The following is a 25,722-nucleotide window of genomic DNA, read 5'->3' on the forward strand; positions in this document are numbered from 1 at the left end:
TAGAAAATAGCTTATTTTCTGTTTCTTTGCATTGCTACAGAAACTTCACATACAATGCAAAGAGAAAATGCAGTATGTTACAAGTGGTTTCAAAGGAATCACATTTCCAGTTGCCAAGAGAAGGGTTACTTCCTATTTAAAGCTTTTTGTGTGCATTTCTTTATACAACTTAAAAAATTAAGTTTAAAAGGTGCAAGCACAGGATGAGGGTGGGAAGAGACCTAGTTTAAAATAACAATGGCTGCTGGCAGATATTAAAAAAACCCCAAAACACGCTTTACCAGAAGCGGCAGCACATTAATTCAACCCGGCTCTGCAGCATCTATATAGATTGGGCACTTTAGCAAGACTTTTTGGCACTTTTTCCAAAGCCGATTCAATCAGCTACTAGATAAAAGTACCAAAAAAGCCCCACTTAAAGCACCTGATTTATACAGATGTGAGGTGAACCAGGTCTAACTAAAGTGATGCCTCTTCTGGGCACGCACTGGGCTCAGCACAGGAGTGCACCGAGTTTAAAGTGAAGTGCTGGTTTGTCTTTGTTTTTTTTTCCTTAAACGTCTGCAAGCTGCCAATAACTTTACTGCTTCACTTGAGAACGAAGATACTATCCAGACCCATTCTTAAAACATTCTCTCTGGTGCTGCCAAAGAATAAGGTCTAATAGTTATTTAATCTTTACAAGATTTTTCCAATTCAAAAAGATAACTTAACAGCTCCCTTCTTATTCCACCTCCCCAAAAATATTAAACCCAAGTACCTTTAAAGATCTTGTGCAATTGGCTCCTGTGGATCTTAGAATTTCTGGTATGGCAGGCGCAAACTGCCCTGCTGTTTCTGACTAGTTGTCCTTCTAGCTCTGCATCTTGCCTCTGGTGCACAAAACCACACAGTACTTGTTAGGCTGGACAGATGTTTATTAACTTCCTTCATTAAAAAGATGGATAGAAAACTGGAAGACTGCTTAATTAGACTTCCACCTGCACAGTTGGACCAGTTCAAGTCAGATGATTCTTAATGCACGTACATTTTCTAATTTTAGCATGCCAATATAAATGTAGATCAAAATACCAATAGATACAAATTAAAATTTAATAAATGTCTAGCTATGTTTTGTCTGCAGAGAAGTACTTAAACTGAAATAGTGTCTGAACAAAGATTTGCACTGTTTATACAGGACCTTATCTGCCACAACATGACAATGAAGCAACTTCTACTCTATAATTTAACCTCTTATCCCTCTAGAATATGGTGCATTCATCAGTATATCTATATGATATTACACTTTAATGAGTTTTTCATTCCACACTTAGTCTCTGCACACATGTAAAATAAAAACATTTCTAATTAAAAGAGATTTTTTTTGGTTTGCCTTGAACAAGTTAATGAGAAGGGGATCTGATTTTGTTTTCAAGATTTGGTCACCTTAAATTTTTCTTTAAAACCCATCTTGTAATATTATGATTATAAATTCCAAAGCTGTTAGTATTTTGGAAGGAAGAAGTTGGTCCTCTTGACCATGCAGCAGAGAAACTTCCTAAATTCTTACTGCTGTTGTCGTCAACATATGCCACATCTTCTCACATGCATCTGCCCTAGAATAAGATATGTACTTTGTTTTTGAGAAAGCCAGAAGTAAATAACTCTAAAACCTAAACACTGGAAGTTTCTCAATGTTTCTGGGAGCCATTTATGACATTCTGGGTGTGTTATTAATGGTATGTTATCTGTAAGAATAGCATAATGCTAGAGACTGAAATAATATAGAACCTAAAAACATTATTTAGGCCATGCTAAGGTCCTAAAGTTATACAGATAAAGAAAATGAACACTACAAGTAACCCTTAATGTACTTATACATTTCAGACATCACACTTTACTCCTACTGTAATAACAATTTCTCCGATAGGGTGGGGGAGGAGGGAAACCAGAACAATTGGGCTGAATTGCTCTCAACCAGAACAATTGGGCTGAATCAGGCTGAAGAACCACTGGAGATTAAAGGAACAAGCTACTAAAAAAGTATTAGTAGAAGGAAGGCAGTAAGTGCATGTGTACTATGCCAACTGCAGTTACTCTTTTTGCAGGAGGCACTGGCTGTTATTTTTCAGAACTTATGGCAATCAGCAGACGTCCTGGATAACTAGAAAAGGGAAAGTACAGTGCCGATCTTCAAAGGAAAGAAGGAGGATCCAGGGATCTACAGGCCCATCAGCCTCACTTCAGTCCCCAGAAAAGCATGAAGCAAGTCCTCAGCGAATCCATTTCTAAGCACTTGGAGGAGAAAGCGACTAGGAATAGTCCACATGGGTTCACTATGGGCAAGTCATGCCTGACCAACCTGACTGCCTTCTATAACAAGATGACTGGCTCTGTGGATGCAGAGATAGCAGTGGATGCAAAATATCTTGACTTCAGCAAGGCTTTTGATACAGTCTCCCACAACATTCTTGTAAGCAAGCTAAGGAAGTACAAGTTGGATGAACAGACTATAAGGTGGACAGAAAACTACTGGCTTTATCATTGGGCTCAAAAAGGTAGCAATCAATGGCTCGATGTCTAGTTGCCAGTCAGCATCAAGTGGATTGCCCCAGGGGTTGGTCATGGGGCCAGTTCTGTTCAACATCTTCATCACCAATCTGAAACGACAGGATGTATATTCAACACACTTAGCAAGTTTGCAGATGACACCAAGCTGGATGGAGTAGTAGATATGCTGGAGGGTAGGGTTAGGATTCAGAGAGACCAGAACAAACTGAAGTCCTACACTTAGAACAAAACCATCCCATGTACTGGGACAGACTGGAGACCAATTGGCTAAAACAGCAGCTCTGCAGAAAAAGGACCTGGGGGTTAAAGTGGACACCAAGCTGAATATGAACCACCAGTGTGCTCTTGGTGCCAAGAAGGCTAACTGCACACTGAGCTACACTAACAAGAGTATTGCCAGCAGGTTGAGGGAAGTGATTCTTCTCCCCTATTCAACACTGGTGAGGCCACATCTGGAGTACTGCATTTAGCTTGGGGTCCCCCGCTACAGAAAGGATGGAGAAAGTTCAGCAGAGGACAGCAAGAATGGTTAGGGGGCTGGGAATATGACTTTGGAGGAGAGGCTGAGTCTTATTTAGTCTGGAGAAAAGAAGACTGAGGGGGAATTTAACAGCAGCCTTCAACTACCTGCAGGGTAGTTCCAAAGAGGATGGAGCTAGACTGTTCTCAGTGGTGGCAGATGACAGTACAAGGAGCAATGGTCTCAAGTTGCTGCAAGGGAAGTTTATGTTAGATATTAGGAAAAACTCCTTCTTGAGGAGGGCTGTGGAATCTCTATCCTTGGAGGTTTTAAGACCTGGCTAGACAAAGCCTTGGCTGGGATGATCTAGTTGGGGACAGTCCTGCTTTGAGAAGGGCGTTGGACTATAAGACTTCTTGAGGTCCCTTCCAACCCTAGTTTCCTATGATTCTATGATTGGTTTTCAAGCCAGGGATGAAGGAACTCTGAACAAAGGGCAGATTACTCTGAACATTTGTAGAAAGAGATGAGAAGCAGGAAACAATGATATAGATGCTACTTGTTTTACTACAAGAAATGACTGGCAAGGTAGGGAGAAACGCAACAGCAGCAAGACCAGCAGCACAAGGTGAACAAGGTTTGTCTGCACAGCCCTTGCATACCCCCTATTGCTGACAGACATATCCACACCGTGCAGCAGACCATACCCATTTAGCCGCAGCCAGCCAGTAGCCTGGAAGACCAGCTAGAATAGCTCAGCAGGCTAGATTTGGCCCATGGGCCTTATGTCTGACCCCTCTGCTCTGCCATATTTCATTGTGAAAAAAGTTAATTATAGTAAAGTAAACTGACCAAAAAGCTAAACTAAATTGTTCATAAGTCCTCAGTGCCATAAAATGAAATTCTGCACAGTACTCAAATATTTATAATAAATTCAGTGTTCTACTCCAAGGCTCTTTATGTCAGTTAAAAAACAAATCTCCATTATCATTCTTCTGTAATTAACAAAATCTAGTTTAGATATCTATTTCCCCAGCATGTGAATAAGATCCAATACAGACTCATTGAAGGATTTGCAATCGAGTCAAACAAGAGCTGAAAAAAAAAGAACCCTGAAGGCCATTTTGCTTTTGAGAGTTTAAGCAAAAGTTGTAATCTGAGGTCTCATGCCACTGCTGTATCCAAACCAGCAGGACTATCCAAATGTAGTGCTACACCTATGTATGTTCTAGCATCTGCTCTTAAGATGCTAGAACATACATTAATTGCATTAATTTTACAATGCTTGTAATAGTGTCTCACTACATGTAGTAAACACTGGCTATGGACAGATATTACATTTATGCAGGAAAAACACCTTTTTTTTTTTGCGCACTTTCACGAAAAAGTGAGAATACGTCCAACCAGGAAATTTGCATGCTACTTTGAACAGCTGTACATTTCCTTCAAGGTCCCAAGGACTCCCAGCATCCCACAGTTCTCTTTTTCTCCCAAAAGCCTATGCAGCAGCAGGCTGGAAGGCAGCAGAAGCCCTACTGCCCTACCTGTCCCACTTCGCCACAAGGTCAAACCACAGAGAAATCCCTTCTCCCCCAGCCCCACCCCATCACCTGAACAGTAGGAACTGCCCCCTCCCAGCTCAAACAGTCCCAAGGACCTCGGTTCTCTTCACTCCTAGAGGGCAAGGGGCTGTCCTTCACAGCAGCTGCTTTTCAACAGTTGTCAGTTGCTCATTGGCAGCCTGTTCCCTTCCAAAGCAGGGGAGAGGGCGAGCTGTCAATCACTGGGCTCCAATGGGGGCAAGGGGAACCAAAGCAGCAGCCATCTAGCCCCCCTGGTTGGAGAGCCTGCCTTTGAGGCTCTCCAACCAGGGGTCTGAGACACATCTACCCTGACCTATTTTTCCAGCGCCAAGAATCTTGTGAAAGTTCTTAGCGCAGAAACTGGACGTCTAGCCACAATTACTGCATCACAGCAGTAGTCAGACTCGAACTGTAGCAGTGGTTTCCATCCATCTTTCCAGACCAGAAATACCCAAACCAAAAGTTTTACCATCTTACTCAGTGTCATTAATTTCCATGCTTTATTTATGATAAAATGTATCTTACAGCTAGCATAGTTTTACACTGAGCAGGACATACCTGTACTCAATAACTCACTGACAAAAACCATACTGAAATTATCTCCAGTACCTTTACAAAATTTGTTTGGAAGTGTACATAAGTGTTTACAGTGTTTCCTCAAACTGCCTAGAGCTGTTTGTCACACTGATGAAGAGTCTGTCCATCTTTGAACATTATTCCTAATAACTGCAGCCCAAGCCAACTGACTTCAAGAGATTGCTTAGATCAACTGAAAAAAAGTCAGCAGCAAAATCTCTCTGTACCCTGCAAACTATTTTATGTCATGTGTTTCTTGCTATATAGAAAACCACGACCAAATCTGCAAGTGACACCAATGCTGGATGGGGAGACAGCAAACAAAATTACAGAAACAAACTGCAGAAAGATTAGAACAGTGAGGGCTAAAGGCAATGATGGGAGATTTTGTATTAATAAACTGAAGGTTTCTAGGCACCAAGCAACGCACATACAAAGTGGGGCAGATATACATACCCCTCATATTAAAGCAAGGTTATTTTCATTCTCAGCATAGTATCATCTGAATATTTTCTTCTCTTGTATCAAGGGACTACAGATGCTGCAAAGAGTATGAGAGATCAAAAAGGTTTTGCAAGCAAGCTAAAAGATTAAAGTTATATAAAGCAGTGAATTAAGTTTCTTAGGTTTAATTGCTTATTAAGCACATGAATGCTAGTAAGCCAGCAACTGTAAACAACCTTGTATTAAATCAGTATATAAATTGGGGGGAAGTTAGGTGCATTTCCTGAAGAGGGGACTGAAAGCTGCAGCCCCTGTGTAGAAGAGAGGGTTGTGGGCTTGGAGGGGATGTTGGAACAGGGTGGGACATCTCCTTTGGGGTTGAGGTGAGGTGTTGGGAGTGGGTGAGAAAAGGTTTCTTGTAAACCAGATGCGATCGGCGATTGGGAAGCTCAGTTGGGACTGGCATGAGGGTTTACTTGTGTGGGGGAGTTGGTAGTCTTGAGTAGTTGAGTATTGTTTGGGGAATCCTGTCTGTGGGTCTTATTGTAAGCCACACTGAACTTTTTGGACAAGGTGGGATATAAATCTAAATAAATAAAGTTAGGGGCACAGGTAGGGAATTAAGAGGAAACCAGTTTCAAACAGGATTTAAAACTGACAGTTGCAAGACATAGCTGCTTTACTATAAGAATACACTTTAATTCAAGGGTGCTTAACCCCCAGCCTGCGGGCCAGATCCGGCCAGTGCAGCTCAGCATGGGTCCAAAAGATTTGGCAATGAGGGAGCAGTGTCACCACTGCCCCTAACCCCATTGCCAGAATTTTGGACCCGGGGGAGACCCAGGCCCTGAACACTTAGATCAGACGTTCAATACTAGAACATGGGACAGGGCAGAGGCAGCACGGGTCTGATCCTGGTCTGTGGGGCCCCAAAGCTTGAGCATCACTGCTTTAATTCAGTAATAGCCATTTGGAAATGCATTTTGCACAACTGTATGTGAAACGGTAACAAAAACGAAACAAAATCTATGCAAGTGCAGAGTAAGGAATAGGATGAAAGCTTATTTTTAATTAGCAAGCCTATGGCCATAAGAGGTATGACCATGGAGATGGTTATACAACTATAACCATCTCCATTTAAGCAACAAAATTCAAAATGAAAAAATAAGTAGAAAAGAATAAAAAGATGTTCACTGTGCCAAGTTCTACCTTTATATAAAATTTACACAGGTACCTGTGATTTCAATAGGGGCTGAAGGCCCCATCTGCTGTAGATACCACCTGGCCATGCTTTACGGCACAGGTGGGCAAGATGGGGCCCGCCAGACCATTGTATCTGGCCTGTAGGACCCCTAAAAAATTAGGAAAATAAATATGAACATGTTTACTACATTGGGATTCTTCCTTTCTCCTTCATTATAAGGCATGAAAATGTTTTCTTCAAAACCACAATTTCATTAAAAATAAAAAAGATAGTACAAGTGAGATGATGTAGTCATGACAGTTCAGAAATTATGCAAGACAAGGATTTCTTAGGATGATATTACATGGTTGGTCAAATAAAAGAAGTCACTCTAAGAAATCCTTGCCTCTTGCATAAAGAAAATAAAGTAGCATTCTTGAATCAACTTGTGAAGCTTTTTGTATTCTTCATTCCTGGAGAGGCACAGACAGGCAAGAGGCAGTATCTTTCCTATCCAAATGGGATTTCTCTGTTGGTTTCTGTTGTCAGTTTGTGCTGAGAAAATATATCATGGAATAATACCAGAAAATACATTTTTATTTTTAAGCAAGTATAAAATGCAGTTGTCACAGAGAGAAGATGCTTTCTCCATCAAGAAAAAAAAAGTCACTGTCCCACATCAGTGATTACTTTTCATAGGTTACAAGACCAGAAGAAGCCACTGTGATCATACAGTCCGACTACATGCATGACAAGGTGCAGAACTTCCCTGAATTAATTCCAGTTTGAAATAGAGGATTTATTTCAGAAAAAGATCTAGAAAAATAGAATGGGAAGGGCCACTGAGTCTAGTTACCCGAGTGCTTGGGCCACTTAACTGGAGGAATCCCCAAAATTACAACTGCAAACCTCCAGTCACAGCCAGAAAGAACACCAAGAACACCCTATAACATAACAGGTAAAAAGCTGGGGAGATCAGGGCACAGCTAGTGCCCAGCTACTGCAGGAACAGCAGTTCATTAGCATACACATTAAGAAGGTCCTAGGAACAAGAATCATGGCCCAAACTACACAAAGCAAAAACAAAAAAACCCACACTTGTGACAATCTGGCATAGCAAAGAAACTCCTTCCTGACGCCAGATATTCAGGGTCATACTCATAGCCATAAGACCCAGTACTCAGGAACCTCTAGGTTTTCCAAATACCAAGAAAAGCATCAACAGAAGCTGCTGATAAAACCCTATAGCCTTAGCCATAACTGGCATCTCAATGCTTCAAGCATCTAACCTCAATTTTTAAAGTTTCCAGTGATTAAAACCTGCTAGAAGCCAATTACTTCAATGGTTAATTAAGATGAAAATTCTTAAGAAATGTTACTTTGAATCCAAATTGGTCTAGTTTAAAACTTTTAGCCACTGGTTATTTAAAATATGCCTACTGAAATGAAAAGTCCTTTGATTAAGTCACCCTCCAACTTTCCTTCCGACACTGAATAGGATTTTGCTCCTTGAGCCTTTCCCTATAAATGACTGAGGGAAAAAAAACTTAAATCTATCTTGTGGGTCTTTGAGACCACTCTAAATTAACAATGTCCTTTTATAAAGTGGAAGGGACATCTTCTGTTCCCTGCTCAATGGGACTAACGAAGTGCAGCCTGAGAGAAAATGTCTGAGGAGAGGCCAAGTGAGGAAGGAAGCAAAGCACTCAGAGATGCTGGAGGTCTGTATTGTGGCTTCTCCCAAAGGGTAAGTTGCATAGTCATTTGCTGTCCCAGAAGAAACACTCTTCAGAGTGACTTCACCCTGGTTGTTTTCAAGTTATTTTTCTCCTGGAGTTTACCTCTTCACTTCAAGATTTACTGATGGGGAAAATGGGGATTTCGGGGGGGAAGACACACAAACCCCAGAGAGCAACTTTAAGCCTCATGGACATACACTAGCTGGAGCTACTCATTTACAAATGACTGGCTTTAGTAATCGCTGTTGAACACCTTGCTTAGTTACAATTAGAATGGGAAATACCATCAGGATACAAATATTATGTGGTTTTCCCCTCCCCCAATACAGAAATATGTACTGACATTCCAGCCTTCAACACATGAATGACAATTGTATCATTGTCCATTTAGGAATGGACCAATACGCTTATACTCTTTACTGCTCTACCTCCGCTGACCATTTGTTGTGTGTCGTGTCATTCCTCCCTCCCCCCACGCCATGTCCTCCTATACCCCCCTTAAAGAAAAGAATAGAAAAAAAAATGAAAAGGAGAGAGACAATTCCTAACTTTTGAATTCCATTCAGTATCATCAAATTTCCTTTTTCTTACATTTTAATTGATTTATGGCTGCTTTCTTTATGCCTCTAAGCCATATAGTGTTTTAAACCAGTGGGACTTTCACCCTACACTATAGCTTTGCCAATATTTAATAAAATATTCTTAAGACAAGTTTTTAATGCAAATTTTGTTCATAGTAATTTTCTGCTTCATGAAATGGCCTTTTAACAGCACCAAGTATATAAACTATAGGTTTGCACAGAACAGTTTAGTTCTATTGTAGTCATAGTAGCTGTGACTGTCCAGGGAATATGCAACAAGTTGAGAGGCATGTTGGACAAAGTTTGCAGGTACAAAATGGTTTTATGCCTGAAAGCTTTGTCTAATCTCCCCACAACTCTCTAGCTGGTCCAGTAAAAGATATCATCAAACAAACCATAATCCAGTCATGATCACATGAACATAAACCACCGCTGTTTTTCAGTTCTGTGCTCAATTCCTCTCTCTGCCAGATAAGACCCATTACTGAATTCCACCCTCACCACAGCTTGATGCAACATTCTGAGTAAGGAAACTGTCATCTACGACTTAAGAAATTCCGAAGATGTTCTCTCACTGGTAGCATAAGAATGACACTCAGATTGTAGTCTCCATGGTAAAGCAGCTTCTCTTCCCACCCACTCCCTACAACAGATAGATGCTTAAGGATAGTCGTCTTTTTCCTCCAATGTAATTTAGAAGTCTGTAACATGCTAATACCTCATCTTATGCTTTACCTTTTAGAATATCAGTCTATAAAGATTCAAAATTCAATGTCTTCATCAATGACCTGCACAATAGCATAGAGTGCACCCTTAACAAGTCTGCAGGTGACACCAAGCTGGGGGATGTAGTAGATATGATGGAGGGTAGAGCTAGGATGCAGAGTGACCCACACAAATCGGAGGACTTGGCCAAAAAGAATCTCATGAGGTTCAACAAAGACAAGTGCAAAGTCCTGCACTTAGGACGGAACAAGCCCATGCAGCCTGGGGGCTGACTTGCTGGGCAGCAGCTCTGCAGAAAAGGACCTGGGGGTTACAGTAGACAACAAGCTGAATATGAGCCAGCAATGTGCCCTTGTTGCCAAGAAGGCTAACAGCATACTGGGCTGCATTGGTAGGTGTGTTGCCAGGAGCGCAAGGGAAGTGATTATTCCTAGACCTGTGCGAATAGGGAAGTATTCGATTTGGATTCAGCCAACCCAGAGGACAGCGATTCAATTTGGAGATTCAGATCACTTTGCTGAGTTGATTCGGCTGAATCAGCTTAGGAGGATTTGTTGAGATTCGGATGGGCCGGGGAGAGGCAAGCACAACCAGGTGGCTCCTCCAGCTGTGCCTGCCTTTCCCCAGGTTGGGGGGGGGGGGAGCTGCAGGAGATGCCATGCCCTGCCCCAGCTTAGCCCTGGCACTTAAAAAAAAAAAAAAGAAAAAAAAAAGAAAAAAAAAAGCAAAAAAAAAAGCCCTGTACTCACCAACCTCCTGGCAGAACCCCCTCCATGCAGCCTCCATTCCCTGATCACCACCCCTGTGACGGCCTCCCTACTTGGCCCCAGCAGTCCGGGAATAAAAAATAAATGAATAAATAAAAAACAGAAAAACCCCCACACACTCACCAGCAGTAGCAGTGGCTGTGGGGGCCCTGGGGCCACATAGCAGAGCCCCCAGCACAGCCCCCGCTCCTGCTCCCTCCCCCCACCAAAGGTTACCCCACCCAGCCCCAGCACCCTGGCAATTTAAAAAAGACAACCACCAAAAAAACCCCAACAGCCCCCACCCCCACTGGCTCTGGCAGTGAGGTCTGCTGGCTCGTGGCAGAGCCCTACCCCCACCCCAAGCAGCACGGGGCAGTGGGAATCACCCCCCCGTACCTGGCACTCATGCGACAGTTGCACCATGGTGCAGGCACAGCACGGCTCAGCAGGGTGCCACACATTCTCTGGGAGCTGGGGCCACTGGGGCTGAGTGCTGCTGGGCTCTGGCTGACGTTGAGCTGCTTCAGCTCCCAGACAGTGCAGGGTGCCCTGCTGAGCTGTGCTGCACCCATGCCACGGGGCAGCTGCTGCACAGGTGCCAGGCAGGGGCACGATTCCCAGTGCCCTGAATCCTCAATCCCCACTGACAGAGCCTGTGAGTGTGGATTTTTTGTCTTTTTTAAGTGCTGGAGGCTGAGCCAGGCAGCGTAGCCATGGGAGCTTCTTTCACAGCTCCTCTAGCTGTGCTTGCCTATGCCCTCCTGCTGCTTGCCCAGCTAATGCGGGGCGGGGTGGGGCACGATGCAGGCATGGCTCACTCCGGGCAGCAGCAGGGCATAGCCCCTGCTCTCAGCATTGGGAACAGGGGCTCTGTCCTGCTGCCACTTGTCCCAGTCTGCCTGGAGTGAGCCATGCCCTCATCCTGCCTCTCCCGGGCAAGAGGCAGCAGGGCAGAACCCCTGCTTCCAATGCTACCGCACCCTGCTCCCCAAGTAATGTGTCCCCGCCCCAGCTGGGCAGCTTGTCCCGGCTCCAATCCCTCCCTCCCCCATGCATCTTCCCAACCCCAACCGACTTACCAGCTAGAGGCAGCTGTCAGCAGCCAGTTTAGTCTATGGCCCAATCTCCGAAATAGGCCAAATCTTTTTGGAGCTTTTACTCTGCCTCACGATTTGATTCGGATTTGGTCTCTGAATCAGGCTGAATCTCCTCTTAATAGAATCAGCTACCGAAGCTTTGCACCACCCTAATTATTCCTCTCTATTCAGCACTGGTGAGGCCACAACTAGAGTACTGTGTTCAGTTTCAGGCCTCCCACTATAGAAACGATGTGAGGAAACTGGAGAGAATCCAGAAGAGGGCAACAAAAATAGAGGAAGCTGGGAGACATGACTAATGAGGAGAGGCAGAGGGAACTGGACTTATTTAGTCTGCAGAAGAGAAGACTGAGGGGTAGATTTAATAGCAGTCTTCAACTTCTTGAAGCAGGCTTCAAAAGACAATGGAGCTAGACCTGTTCTCAGTGGTTACAGATGACAGAACAAAGAGCAACAATCTCAAGTTGTAGCAAGAGAAGTTCAGGTTAGATATTAGGATGGATTTTCTCACTAGGAGGGTAGTAAAACAATGGAACAGGTTACCCAGAGTGGTGGTGGAAGCTCCATCCTTGAAGGTTTTCAAAACCCAGCTAAACAAAGCTTTGGCTGGGATGATCTAGCTGGCAATGGTTCTGCTTTGTGCAGGGGGTTAGATTAGATGACCTTCTGAGGTCCCTTCCAACCCCAACTTTCTATGAAGATCATTTGCTTCTAAGTTGCTAGTGATGATGAAATAAGATAAGGCCATTCTGACTTAGTGCCATTCCCACTTTCTAAATGGGTTATAACAATTTATTTTAACATTTCAAGCATGCCAATTTTCCCCACCAGGTTTCAATGAAACGAACGAAGTCAAATTTATACACACAAGAAATCCAATTCCTCTTGTCTATTATACAAACTCCTAGCATTGGTGAACACAAAATTAAGTAATTTCTTCTCTTCAAAGCCTTTGTTGCCTTGATTTTTTTCCTGAACATTTTGCGCTAAATGCGTGCTCATTTGTTTCCACCTCTCATTCTATCCTTATGTTTAACATTTTTCGCTTGTATAGCCAGCATGTCACCTAGGAAACTGGCTCTCTTCTACTTAGATGAAGGCCAACCAAGCTGTATAACCCCAAGATTCAAAATCCTTAAACCAACAGCTCAATTCCAGAATCTTTTGCTAGCCATCATGTCACTGAATATATAGAATAAAACCCAGAATGAGAACCTCTCACATTCTTATTTGCTACTCTTTTTTTTCCCCCCGCTCAAGTTTTCACCTGGCAACTACCTACAGCAAAATATTAAGTGTCCAGAGCTGGTCTAAGCCATAAAGTTGCACCAGGGCAGCTATCAGCAAGGAAATTTAAAAGGTCAACTCCATGCCAAACAAAGAACATTCTATAAGCTTAGCTTATGCAATTCACAGAAAGGGTGTAGACAGGTTAACACAGAAACCCCTTTCCATCAATATATACCACCTCTGTGCTAAGGACACTGAATTTAGAGCTGGCATAGCTATGTCAAAAGGCTTGTCTATACTTCAAACACCAAAGCTGAATAGAGAGCTGGGCGTGTTAGTCCACCTCCAACAAAACAATCCCATCTTGTCTGGTTTTCTAGGAAGGCAGGCAGGCACCACTCAAAGTTCCTCCATCTCCAAAACACTGAGTCCACAGCCGTGTTCTCAACTCTTCTTATGCCACCTTTTTGCCAGTTCTCATGGGCCACTGAGCTGCAAGTCAGCTGTTTTTAAACAATGTACTTTAGAGACTGTTAGACTCTCTGGAGAACTCCAGAAGAAGCTAGTTCAAATATCTGATTTCAACAATCATTAAGCTAAAAGTATTTTTTTAAATATTCCATGTTAGAAGAAATGAATCTCTCACTATAACAACAAATTAATAGACTCAGTGCCATTATTCTAAAAATGAAAAAGCAAGGGGTACTAAAATGACCAAAGAGAGCAGTTGAAGAGAAAAGTTAAGGAAAAAAAAGACAGAACAAAGAGAAGAAAAGAAAAAAAAGTGACAAGTGCAGAACAATGCATTAGTAGGGAATATGAAAAGAAAAGACTGACTACAAAAAAGGAAGTATGAAACAGTAAAGCAGATTCATTTTAGAAACAGGTGCAATGTGGTCACAAGACAATAACTTTATTATTGAAGCTTCAACATTACAATTAGCCCTACTCCAGTTTATTATACAGGACTATATTTAAAGGCTGCCCTTTCTGCACTATAAAGATGTGCTAAACAAAGTAATTTAAAATGAGATTTAGAAAGTATGAAAGTCAGGACAGAGCCTTCATGACATTTTTTAAATCTTAATTTGGGAAGGTATACAAGCCTAGGTATGGGTTATGCAGTTTACTACAGAAATTAAACCCTGTATGAGGCCATGACCAACAGGCAAAATGCAGCCATCATTAATCCTAGCGTAAGACGAGTTGCTATGCCTTTTCCCTTTCCAAGTATTAGGGTTGGTCAGTGTCATTACTCATAAACAGTCACAGACTAAGTACAGCATTCAAGATACTGGACTACAATTTTAGACATACTTTTCCTAAATCAGTCCTACAAATCTCACACAGTACTAATGCATCAGGTTTCAGAAGTGATGGAAGACCTGGAACACAGTTCACAGAGTCAAGGAAGCCTTATTGTTCTAAAATGATAGCCCTAAGCCTTGCAAAAGTGGGTGAGCTATATTAATAACAGAGAACCCCTGCTAGCTAATTTCCAAATATAATAAGCATCAAACAAAAGCTCCTTATTTACCATACCAAGTAGAACATCACACAACTAAAGTGCTAAGGAGAAAGGCAAAGACAATTAATACAAGAAAGATTTTCATCCCATTTTAAATTTCCTGGGTTGTTTAAAAAAAATTCTGTTTCAGCCCCAAAATACCATGCCTACATAACTAATATAGTCCGTAACTGGCACCCCCACCCCATTCAAATATTATTCTTCATTACTTTTCCTATAGCAATGCAATCAAAATAAACAAATATACACTTTACAGGATCACTATCTTTCCTATCAGCCATGCAATAAAGTGCAGCTTTAGTACCTAAAAAAGTAACCACTAACTTTGGAGACAAGCTGCAATGAGTTCAAAGTGTGGCACCCAAGTTACAAAGCCCGGTAGCATATATGGGGTGGGGAGAAACAGAAATGTCAGCTAATTTAACTTTTTAAGGGAATTAATTTCACAGCTATAACATGGTATAAATTTAAGAGATATAGTTAGCCATGCTGGATTTTACCTACAACAGGCAGTAATGTACTATACATACTTACTACACATCTATGCACCTCCCTTTCTAAGACATGACCATTTAACTCAGTGATCCTTAATTGTTGTGCCCATGGATCCCTTTAAAGGTATAACTTTTAAAAGGCTCTCTCGTATGTGTATGGGCTTCTTTAGTATTTAATCCAGGAAGAGCACAGACCAACTACAGACACTTCCTCAGCCTGATGAAGGGTATCTGTACCCAAAAGCTTGCAAAGAAGAATTTTTCCAACTATTTTAATTTGTGTAATAAAAGATATTAGATTTACATAAAGAACCTTGTCTCCCTACGTCCTTAAACCAACACAGCTACAACCTGTCAATATTAGCATTATTAGATATGCAAACACCTACACCTGATTCACAAGATAACCCAGAGATTTCAAAGTGTCAAATATAAAGTGTCAAAAACAGTCTGTCCTGACTCTCAGTCTTTAGGTCTGAGTTGTTGAAAACAGAAGAACTACTTTATTATTTTTCCATAGTCAAAACACAAGTGAAAGCTAAGGGCTGCCATTTTCCAGGCAGTACCTTGAGTTTAATGAAACAGAACTATTTTAGTAGTATTATAGGTGAAGGTTAAAGAAAGGCAGGCAGAAGAACTGTAAAGTCATAGCTGACTGCAGATTAATCAAGTCTACTTGGAATCAACCAGTCTCTAAGCTTTTTCCAGGTTCAGATACTTACACTCAACTCTCATTTCTTTATAGTTATTTATCCTTGAAAGAGTGCATGACATGCTATCTATACTACAAGATCACATGGGCTTATAGGTTGCCAATCCCTGCACTAATGGCCAAATCTGTACTTTAGAGCCAGGGGTTAGGCAGTAAGGAAAAGCAACTTTAGAGCCTGCCATCGTTAGGCAGTAAAGAACAGCAACAGCTTGCCTAATACCCAAGCTGGGTCATTGTTACCCACTTTCAGAAAAATGTTGCCGACCATTGACACCATGTATGCACATCACTGGGAGCTCAGACTGATGAGCTGAAAGAAGTTTCATAGCAGTCATGCCTTAAAGGGTTCCCTACATGGAGGTCCTGCCAACAGAATCAGCAGCAATGAATTTGGGGGTTAAATTCTAGTATATTTTTCATAACTGGCACCCCCCATTGAACAAAACACTTAATGATGTCCTTAACTTCAAGCATGTTGCACTTCCATGGATATTCTGTATTTAGTCCATATTGTTTATTTGGAGAGGAATACATGCACCCAGGGACCATCCTGATTTATGATTGGCAGAATCCTCTGTAAATAGGCCAAAATCTTCAGTAATGAATAATGTTTTGCTCAACCTGAGACTTCTTTGGATTTGTTCTTTATCCATTCAGACCCACAGCCTAATTCTGACACAAATGCTTTTAATGTTAAACATTTTCAGTTAAAAAAAAAGTTTATCTAGTGTCCTGTAAAAGTATTTTTATCTGAATATTAAAGTAGGCATACAATTCAATTTCCCTTCAAATTGTTTTACTGTTCTGCGCAATACAGATATAAAACAAAGTTATAATACAAAATGGTAGCAATCATTTGTCTGCTGCTACTCAAGAACAATAAAGATCTAATCCTGCTGCCTACATTAAACAGTGCCCAATTCAGAAGATGAACACACTGCTGTTATCATATTTTAAAAGTGTCTGGTGCACAATAATGTAAAAGAGTGAAACAATTATATGTATAACATGTTTTAGCTTCTTAAAGAACATTATGAACAATGGGAAATTAAAAAAGTGACAATTTAAGCACGTAGTTGAAAGTATTCTATATGAATCTCCATGTGCAACCTGTGAAAGATTTAACATAAATACTAGACTTAATCCTCCTGAATCTAAAATCTGAAACATAAGTTGTAATGCAAGTGAAATATTTGTTTAAAATTCAAGTTGAATTTATTTCAAAGCACATTTCATGAAACAATGGTTTAATTTACATTTTATCCCAGTACGTCCAATAACCAATCAAGGAAGTTGTCTGTATTAAATTCTGAAAAGGACTTCACCTTCAACTTGTGGTTGGAGGCAAGCCAATTCAGTTAGACACAAAGCAAAAAAATTACCCAAAAAATTTCTAAGAAAAATTTATTTAAAATATTGTGGAAGACACAGGGATTATGAGCAATAATGGAAGCTTTTATTTTAAATCTCTACTTCCTGGTGATCATAATACATCCTTATGAATCTAAAGAGTGCTTTCTTACTGTTTTCTTTGCCTATTGTCAAAGAACACTAGTGTGTTTTGTGAATTATTTGTGTGTGCTGGGTTCATCACATGGATTGCATAATTTTAGGGAGGGAAAAAAAAACAAAAGGAACACTAAAATAATTGTTTTTCTCCCCAGGAAATAAAGCTAAAAGTTGCAGCCAGCTAGAATGCAAGGAAAATTAGTTAGATTAAATATGGACTCCCACCAGCCTGACAATGATTTGAAAGAGTCTGAATGAAAACAATATGAAGTACAGCTACCAATTTTGTGCACTTCAAAATCTTTACCGATAGTCTGCTAAAGTTGTGTTATTCAATTCAGTTTTTCATAATTTAGTTGATTATAGGTACTAGTCATATAATAGACAAATCTTGTATCCTATTGACAGAATATAAAAGAACCTACATCTCTTAAAGCTTCTGAACACTTCTGGTCTTCTATGTTATGGCCAATTAAAGGTATTCTCTCTATGCCTTCTTACGATTCCATGGCCTGTTAAATCAGATTATTATTGAGAAAAAGTCCTTTTCAAAAGCTACGTCTTGAGACTCAATGCCAATTGTATTTTCTAACTTTGACAGATCAGTATTAACTTCAAGATGGCCAATAAAAGAAGGGCCCAAGCCAAACTAATATTTGGATCAGTCACAACTGATTGTAATTACAGAATTCCTCTAACCTACCATTAGCTAGTAATATCCTATTATATTACTGGCATTGCTGTGCTTGGGAATATCCTAAAATAGTAATGAAGAAAGTTTGTTATGCCTTAGATAAACTAACCTAGACCCTACTGGACTAAATATTCAGACAAATATCTACATCATAAATATAACTGCACTAAGCAAAACAAAAAAAAGTAAGAAAAATCAAAATCTGTCAACTGAATACTTTCAGTAGCTTCAACTTTATCAGATATAGCTTCACTGAAGTTTATTAATAGAGTACTGATTCTCTAACACCTTGGATTTGGGTCTTTATCTGGAGACTTTTGGAGACACTTCTATGCCAAACATTGGATTAGATCAGAAATTGACACATTCATGTTCATTTATTCATGTTCATTTCTGACTCTACTGATAGCACTGGAAAGCCAAAGATTCATCACCCTCTTCCCTCAACTATGAAATGAGGATAATATTCACTGTCTTGTAAGGCATTGTAATACCTACAGATGAAACTTGTTCAAGAGCAAGAAATTAAAATGATTAGAATATGGAGCCACCGGAGACAAACAAAGAGCTTTCATTAAACCATAATCTAAACACTTTTCCAGTTAAACTATGGATGATTTAGTAACATCAGTTATCCTATTTAAAATCCTTAGAATATAATATATGAAGCCAACAGATGCATTAAAAACATATGTTGCTCTTCTCTTCCATCTTATCATCTGATGACACGAGTTCAAGTTCACAAAAGCTTTTGCTCTCTCTATATCTTATTTTGTTAGTCCATAAGGTGCTTATCTACCTTGCCTTCTGCCTGACTTCAGACTAACATAGGTAACTGCCTCTGTTCTTATCTTCCCTCATTACCGTCCTTTGTTGCCTTTTACACCCACGTGTCGTATTTCTGCGTTTAGCTCTAGTCTTACAATTAGATCCAGGGGAAAAAGTCTCAGTTGGGTTCTACACTGGCAGACAAATCAATGGAGCTTCATGCAAGTTTGATATGTGCAGGCAGACCCTAACCTGCAGGACAGTTTTAGATTGCCTACATGCTGTACACACACAGTCACTGCCCAAGTCATTGCCTCTAAGAACTTGCACAATAGAAGGCTGTGGTTTTAGCCTCTGGAAAATAACTGATTCAAATAAGCTGAATTAAAATTTTACTTTTGCCTAATTCTAAGCTATAAATAACTCCCCTCCCATAAGTCTGTTATGTATTAAAGGGAGATCAATTTAAAAAAAACAAAAACAAAACAAAAACAAAAAATCACACTTCACAAGTGACTGATTTTATTAACTAATGACTCCTAAGTGACTTCTAACTACAACTGAAAGACTAAAGGCTGTTTCCTTCAATGTGTTTACTTTGCATGTTTGACATCATTTTGTGACTAACCCCTTTCTCCTTCCACTTTCCTGTTTGTCAAGGTCTTTCACAAAGGAGAAGCGATCAGGTAGGTTATTAAAAAAAGTAAGTGTGATTAAACCCCACCAAAAAAAAAACCCAGCACTTGGACTCTGAGCCAGGTGTCACACCTGAAACCACTTGTCATTCATTTTATTTTAAATGAGCACATCTTAGGGGAACAGGGCCTTTTAAAATGGAGATTCTTGCAGCACCAAATGTTTGAGAAACATAAGGAAGAGAGAAAAAAACCCCAATAAGTATTAAAACAGCACTGCCAAAGGATGAACAAAGATACAGGGGGGCCATTCACAGTGCTCAACGAAAGTCAGAAGCCAACACCTCTCTCATGCAAGGGACAAAGCCACAGGGGCCGTTACCAGGACTGAATGTATGGAGCGCACTTTCCCTACTGAAGCCAAGAGCCCTGCAGAAGCCGCCCAGGGCCGGAGACCTGCACCAGCCGCCCGTCACGGAGAAGCCCCGACTGTGTCTCCACTCCCCTGCCCTATTCCCCAGAACACGAGCCGGGCTAGGACCCCCCACCCAGGCCCCGGCGCGGAGCTCCCCCCTCCACCGGGCTGCTCGGTCTCCCCAGCGCACGGAAGATTTACACCCCACCCCCCCCCGCCTTTCAGCCGTGATAAAAGGCCTCTTCCCAGGGGCCTCGCCCAGACCTCCCCGCCCCTCCCTGCAGACGGGCCCGCATGAGGCGCGGCCTGGCTCGGGTGTCATTGTCTTGTTTCCATCCCCCACCTGCGCCCGTCACCTGCTTCCTCCCTCTCCGTCCGCTTCCAGGGCGGTCCGGCGCGGCCTCTGCCTATTCATCCTGGGGCCGCCCCGTCTTCCCCCGCCCCCAACCCCTCAGCCCCGGCGTTGGGGTGGGAGGCGGACGAGGGTCTCACCGAGGGCCACCTCGCAGGCCTTGCGCAGCTGAGAGTGATGCGCCTTCTTCACCTCCTTGTCGGCCAGGATCTTCTCCAGCGCCCGCGTCAGGAACATGTTCTTCGTCTTCTTCCCTTCATACATGGGCGCAGCGCGGGGACCGCCCGCGGGGGCCGGCGGCAGCAGCCGGGGCCGGGGGCGCTGCGCTGCGCTGGGGCCGGGACCGCTCAGTGCCGGCGCCGCCCGCCCGCACCAGCCTCCATTAGTGGCAACGGAGACAACCTGCCCCCGCCATGTTGGAAGGAAACGACGTCAGGGCCGCGGCCGGGCGAGCGGCTGCGGGGGAGGAAGCGGCGGCGGCAGGGGCCCAACCCAGGCGGCAGGGAACGGGTGGGCAGAGCCGCAGAGCTACGGCGGCTCGGCTGGGACCTGCCCTGTGGGTGCGCGAAGCGCTACAGGTGTAGAGAAGGGGAGGAGCGCGGCGGCTGTCAAGGGCTGGAAGGGAGGGGCGGGGCGGCTCCCTCGAGCAGCCCCGCCCCTTGCCCAGAGGCGTCTCCGGCCTGCAGCAGAGCGGTCAGGTGTGCAGCCCTTATAGCGTTTGCCTGGACTTTGTACGGTGTAGTCTCGATAAATAACAGTCAAAGTAGTCGAAGCGTGGGATCCTTTATGAAGCAGGTAATTTAATTGGTGCAGGCTACGCAAAACCCAGTTCACTTTCAGGGATGCTTAACTGACTTTTTGGGGGTTTGTTATCCCACTTCCTTATGACCAGAGATCCTGGTTTTCTCTTGATTTTAGAAAAAGCTCCAATTTCCAGGTGAAAAAAAGTAATCCCAAATCCACATTTTCCATGATTAAAATGAAACAACACTATCTATCTATGTATTAGTGGTGTTTCACACAAAGTACAGAAAATTGTGCATTTGGGGTTAGTTTTTTTTAGTTGAAAATTGGGGATGTTTTTAAATCAGAGAAAACCAGGATCACTGCTTATGACTGCTTGCCTCCACATAAAGAAATGCTTTAACTTGGATGACCCAGTTCTCACTTGCTCACTGGCCATTATAGTTTGCAACATGAAGTAAATAAGAAAAAAAAAATCTTATTTGCATACTTATTGCATGCTTATTTCCATTTTTTTTCAGTGTACCATCATTTTTCAACAAATATGAACATTTTGAGCTTCCAAGACAATAATTTCATATTTAAGACCTGGCAATGCTGCCTCTTTGGCTCGTTTCACTGAGGGGCTCCCTCCTTCCTGTGCTGCTGGCTGGTCTCTGGTGGGAGACACACCATGAACTGTGTGCAGGGCTCTGGCCTTGTGTTTCTAGCACCAGCTGAACCTGCGGTAGACCTGATCCAGGAGCTGGTCCTGGCATCACGCACCTTGTGGCAGGCGGCCTGGCCTTCCTCCTCCTCATCTCTTTCGCTGCCACCAAAGGGGCTCTCCCCCTCCTGGTTACCTTGCTCCGTACAGCCAGCGTTCCATAGGCGGCACCAGCCCTCACACCACTGTCCCCCTGAAGCCTGCTCTCAAGTGGGAAAAGTGACACAGGCCACTGGAAATCACTGCTGCTGCATTCTGCATCTGCACTGCAGGGTTACACAGCGTTCTTGTGTCCTGAATTGTTATCTGGGTTTATCTTTTCTAGACCCTGGGGTACTAGAAATCCTAGCCTGCTTCATGTATAAGGTCAAGCCTCAGAGGAGCTGTCACCAGAAGCGAAGTAACCCTACAGGCTATGTTTTGCATTGAGAAGTTGCACCCAAGAATCAGATTTGACCCGCACTGAGGTCAAGTCTACACGAGAATAGGGATCCTGAAGGAAAATGCTGGCACAAGAACACACAGGTATAAATTGCCCATTATAGCACATAAGCTGTAAACTAGGAGGTAGTTTCTAACTGTTGAGTAAGTAAGTGTAGGCAATGGTTGTCCAAGAAAAGCAACGGGTACAAAAAACAACTAGCTTCAATTTAAAACTTGATGAATGGGGTTAGAGGACACAGTTGCCTGCAATAGCAGTGGGGTAGATTGCATGACATAGATCAGTGATCTGGGACCAGGACTGGCTGGAACAGGTGTCAGGGCATTGTGTGTGATGTAGATCCTAGGAAGGGTGCTGCATAAAGTGAATTGTGGCCAGGTGGCACCACATGTAGTATGGCACTCAGTTGGCCCAGATAGACTGCACCACCCACAATGCCCATTCCAGCTGCTCTGGGATCCATGCCCAGATGACAACCACCCCAGCTGCTCCAGGACATTCAGCACGGATCCTGTAGCGAGTGCTATAGTCGCTAAATCTGGCATGAGAGGAACTGCAGATTGGCCTGCAGGACCAACTGGGTTGTACACCCCTGACCTGGATAGTGTCTTCCTGTTCTATATCCCTTTCTTTTTGGTAAAGGCATGGCTATTTACTATACCAGAAAAATTTAATGTAAACAGAGGTTATATTAGCAAAGCAGTAGTCTTTTGAGACTTTATATTTAAATGGAATTGCCTGTGTAGCTAAACTGGTAGAGACATTCTACCAATCCTCCACTGTGTAGATGCAGCTTACACTGACACAATAGTTTGCTGGCTGATATAGCTATACTGTTATACTGTATACTAGTTCCAGCTATACTGTTCTGTTGTAGTTATAACAGCATTTACAGCAGGACTTGTCAGCATAGTTAATTTGGCTAGGAGTGCAAATGGCAGGAAAACTTTTAAATGTGTAAACCAGGGTTGCACAAAATAAAATATTACAACAAAGTTCAGGTTTGCCAGTATAACTGAATTTCACTGAGAGCCAGTACAGCAGTGTTGGTTACAAATCACACCCCATCACAACACTGACTGACATATACCTATGAGAAGTAGTTTGTACATATAACTTTGTACATATAGGGTAAATTTGTACACATAGGTCGACTAACTTACAAACTAACTTCTGCTTGACATAGCTATGCTGGCAATATTTCTAATGTATAATTGGCCTAAGCCTACCAACAGCCCCATGGAACAGAAAAATAAAAGCAATAGTAATCACATCATCCAACAGTGATAGCATTTTGACTCCTGCAAAAAGCAGCCTGAGATTTTGGGCTATAGACTTATGTCTCATCCAAAAGATTGAAGATCCGCATAAGTCTCTTAGGACATTAGTTACATTTTTTCTGAATGTGTTAACTGAAAAGCCTTTTAACTGATGAACTACTCTGAATATTCCATATACCCATCACAAATTCATACACTGAAAATATCAACATGACTGTTTTTTTAAGATATATCAACTTGTGATCAACTGTAAAGGCTTGCAGATATCTACTGTTTGCTTTCCATACAAGGACAGGATGCAAGTAGTGCTTAGCAAATGCAGTTTTCTGCTTATTTATACAGTCTAGTCAGAAATGCACAGTGTGTTATCTGCTTGCTATTACTCTATGAAAAAGGGTAACTATGCAACTGACACTGTGTGTGCAGTGTATTTTGATGTATGGTTGTTTCCATGCAGAGTGGATAGGCGCTCAAATTCAGGGGTTGTCTAGCTTTTTTTAAATTTGGCTTTTATGGTTGTTACAAGCTGAAACTGAAAATTGGGGGGCAGTTAACAAAAGAAGTTTACACTGTTTTCCACCTTAATTCTATTCCAACTTCCTATGAACAGGAACAATTTGCTTTGTTTTGAAACAGGTTTCTGTCCTTAAGTTAGACAAAGCGCTGCTCAGGTCATTAAGTTATACAGCTTTATGAAATTGGTACATTCGCCTAAAAGACAAATATTAAAAGTTTCTTGAAACAAGGCCTGGATGCTTCCATTTCATAAATTACTTAAAAATTAATTACACTTGATAATTAAATAGTAATGGAAAGTAAAACTACCTTTTATGCAAGAGATCAGATTAATATCTGATATGGCTAAGTAAGCAAGCTTTGGATATTCCCAACACATGATGGGGCTAGTAGCTGTAGTCTGATGACATGAGCAATTCATGTTTTCAGCTCCTTCTACTCAACATTTGGTTGCTGAGTTCTACCTTTTTGGCTAACCATACAGAAGGAAGAGCTTAGGTTTAACAAGTTGCTGAGACTCGATGCAGCTCTGGGCATGTGCAGTTGAATCCTAAATGCCTAGTGAACTTCACAGTCAGAGAGGTGCTTCATGGCTAGGGATAGACATTACACATAAACAAGTTTAAGTGATCAGAAACTGGTTTAAACCTGTAACAGAACAGATATTCAGTGCACATAAACCAGTTTGAAAATGGCTGAAACCAGTTTGAGATAAACCTAGTTGAATGCAGTATCAGACTTAACTGATTTGGGTCAAACTGGTTTATGCAATGTCTGTCACAGGCCCCTTTCTGGTTTACAATAAACCAGACTTCCCCAGCATCCCGGCATGCTTTCTGGGCTTGGCAGGGCTCTCTGCTCCAGAGCAGGGCTGGCCCCTCCCCTCTGCTCCCTGGCTAGAGCTCCACGCAGACTGGCTTCACCCTGTTAAACACAGATTATTCCCTCTGCCTTACACAGATGCCTCAGCATTAGTTAGCAGACCACATACTGGCTACAGTCATGCTGTGGGAGAGGACAGAGGCAGGCAGCTTTATGGAGCTAAACAGGTAGCTTAATGTCCTTCCTTGAAACAGCTGCTTAAGAAGAACTCCATTAGTTAAGGGAGAGAGGCTTTGTTTTCTTCATGGGTTGATAAACAATGAGTTAAGGGTGATAAACATTCCCTGCTGGGCAGCTCAGGAGGGGAGGAAATAATCAGAGCTTCCTGCCAGGTCCTTTCCATGTCCCCCTCAGCTCAGCCTTGTGGAAGGGAAGGGAGGGCTGCTGTAGCACATCCCAGCTTCTAGTCTGAGTGACTGCAGGCATGTGCCTGAATTTTTTCAGTCTAGAGGGGATGTCTTTACAGTTACAAAGTGACTTAGCCTAGCCAGATTAAACTAACCTGCAAAGATTGAATCAATTCAGGCACAGGCTTTTTGAATGTCTGTCCCTAGCCCATGAGTTTAAACACTCTTAAAGAGCAGCTAAATAGAATCTTCATTTAATAAATTTAGCAAGTTTTCTTCTCCCTATTGTTTCTCACACTTTTTTTTTGAGGCAAACAAATTAAATGCAATGGTTGGAAGCATGTGGATTATAGCTGAATATTACTTCCAAGTGGATTCATTTACTTCCAACCAGGAAATGAGAGACTGCAACTTCTCTCGAAGGAAAAAAAATTTCTACAAATTATCATGTTTCTGGAGGTGGTTTAGGTTGCAGTTTTTATTGGGTTACTGTTATTTAATTTACCAAGAAAGGAAGTAAATTTCCAGTGAGTAGACACTCTGCTCAAAGCAGGCAATTTTATGAGCAATATTTTTTTTCTTCTATCTTCTTAACCATATTGTGGGGTAGTGAGTGATCCCTTCTTCCATTCTTGCAGATCAAGGGTTGGTATTTCATTCAGACCTTTTACATACTATTGGGTCTAAATTAATTGTGTCATTCTGGGAGGGGAAATATGGGATCCTGTTTAAAGGAGCTTCTAACTCTCCTTTTGATTTCTCATTGCCACTTAACTGAAC

The 25,722-nt window shown here is 42.1% G+C and overlaps 1 protein-coding gene across 1 annotated transcript in view; it reads right to left on the reverse strand.

Annotated features, from left to right (window-relative positions):
- Positions 1-20,506, reverse strand: part of ARFGEF1 (ARF guanine nucleotide exchange factor 1) — a 139,933-nt gene extending 119,427 nt beyond the window's left edge. Inside the window, exon 1 of the mRNA XM_090040103.1 lies at positions 20,166-20,506. Within this exon, the coding sequence (XP_089896229.1) occupies positions 20,166-20,289 (124 nt within the window). The 5' untranslated portion in view covers positions 20,290-20,506. The remainder of the gene's footprint in view (positions 1-20,165) is intronic.
- Between the last annotated feature and the right edge of the window lie 5,216 nt (positions 20,507-25,722).

Source organism: Crocodylus siamensis, chromosome 3, assembly GCF_052110815.1.
Source record: "Crocodylus siamensis isolate JL-2025a chromosome 3, ASM5211081v1, whole genome shotgun sequence".
NCBI lineage: Eukaryota > Metazoa > Chordata > Crocodylia > Crocodylidae > Crocodylus > Crocodylus siamensis.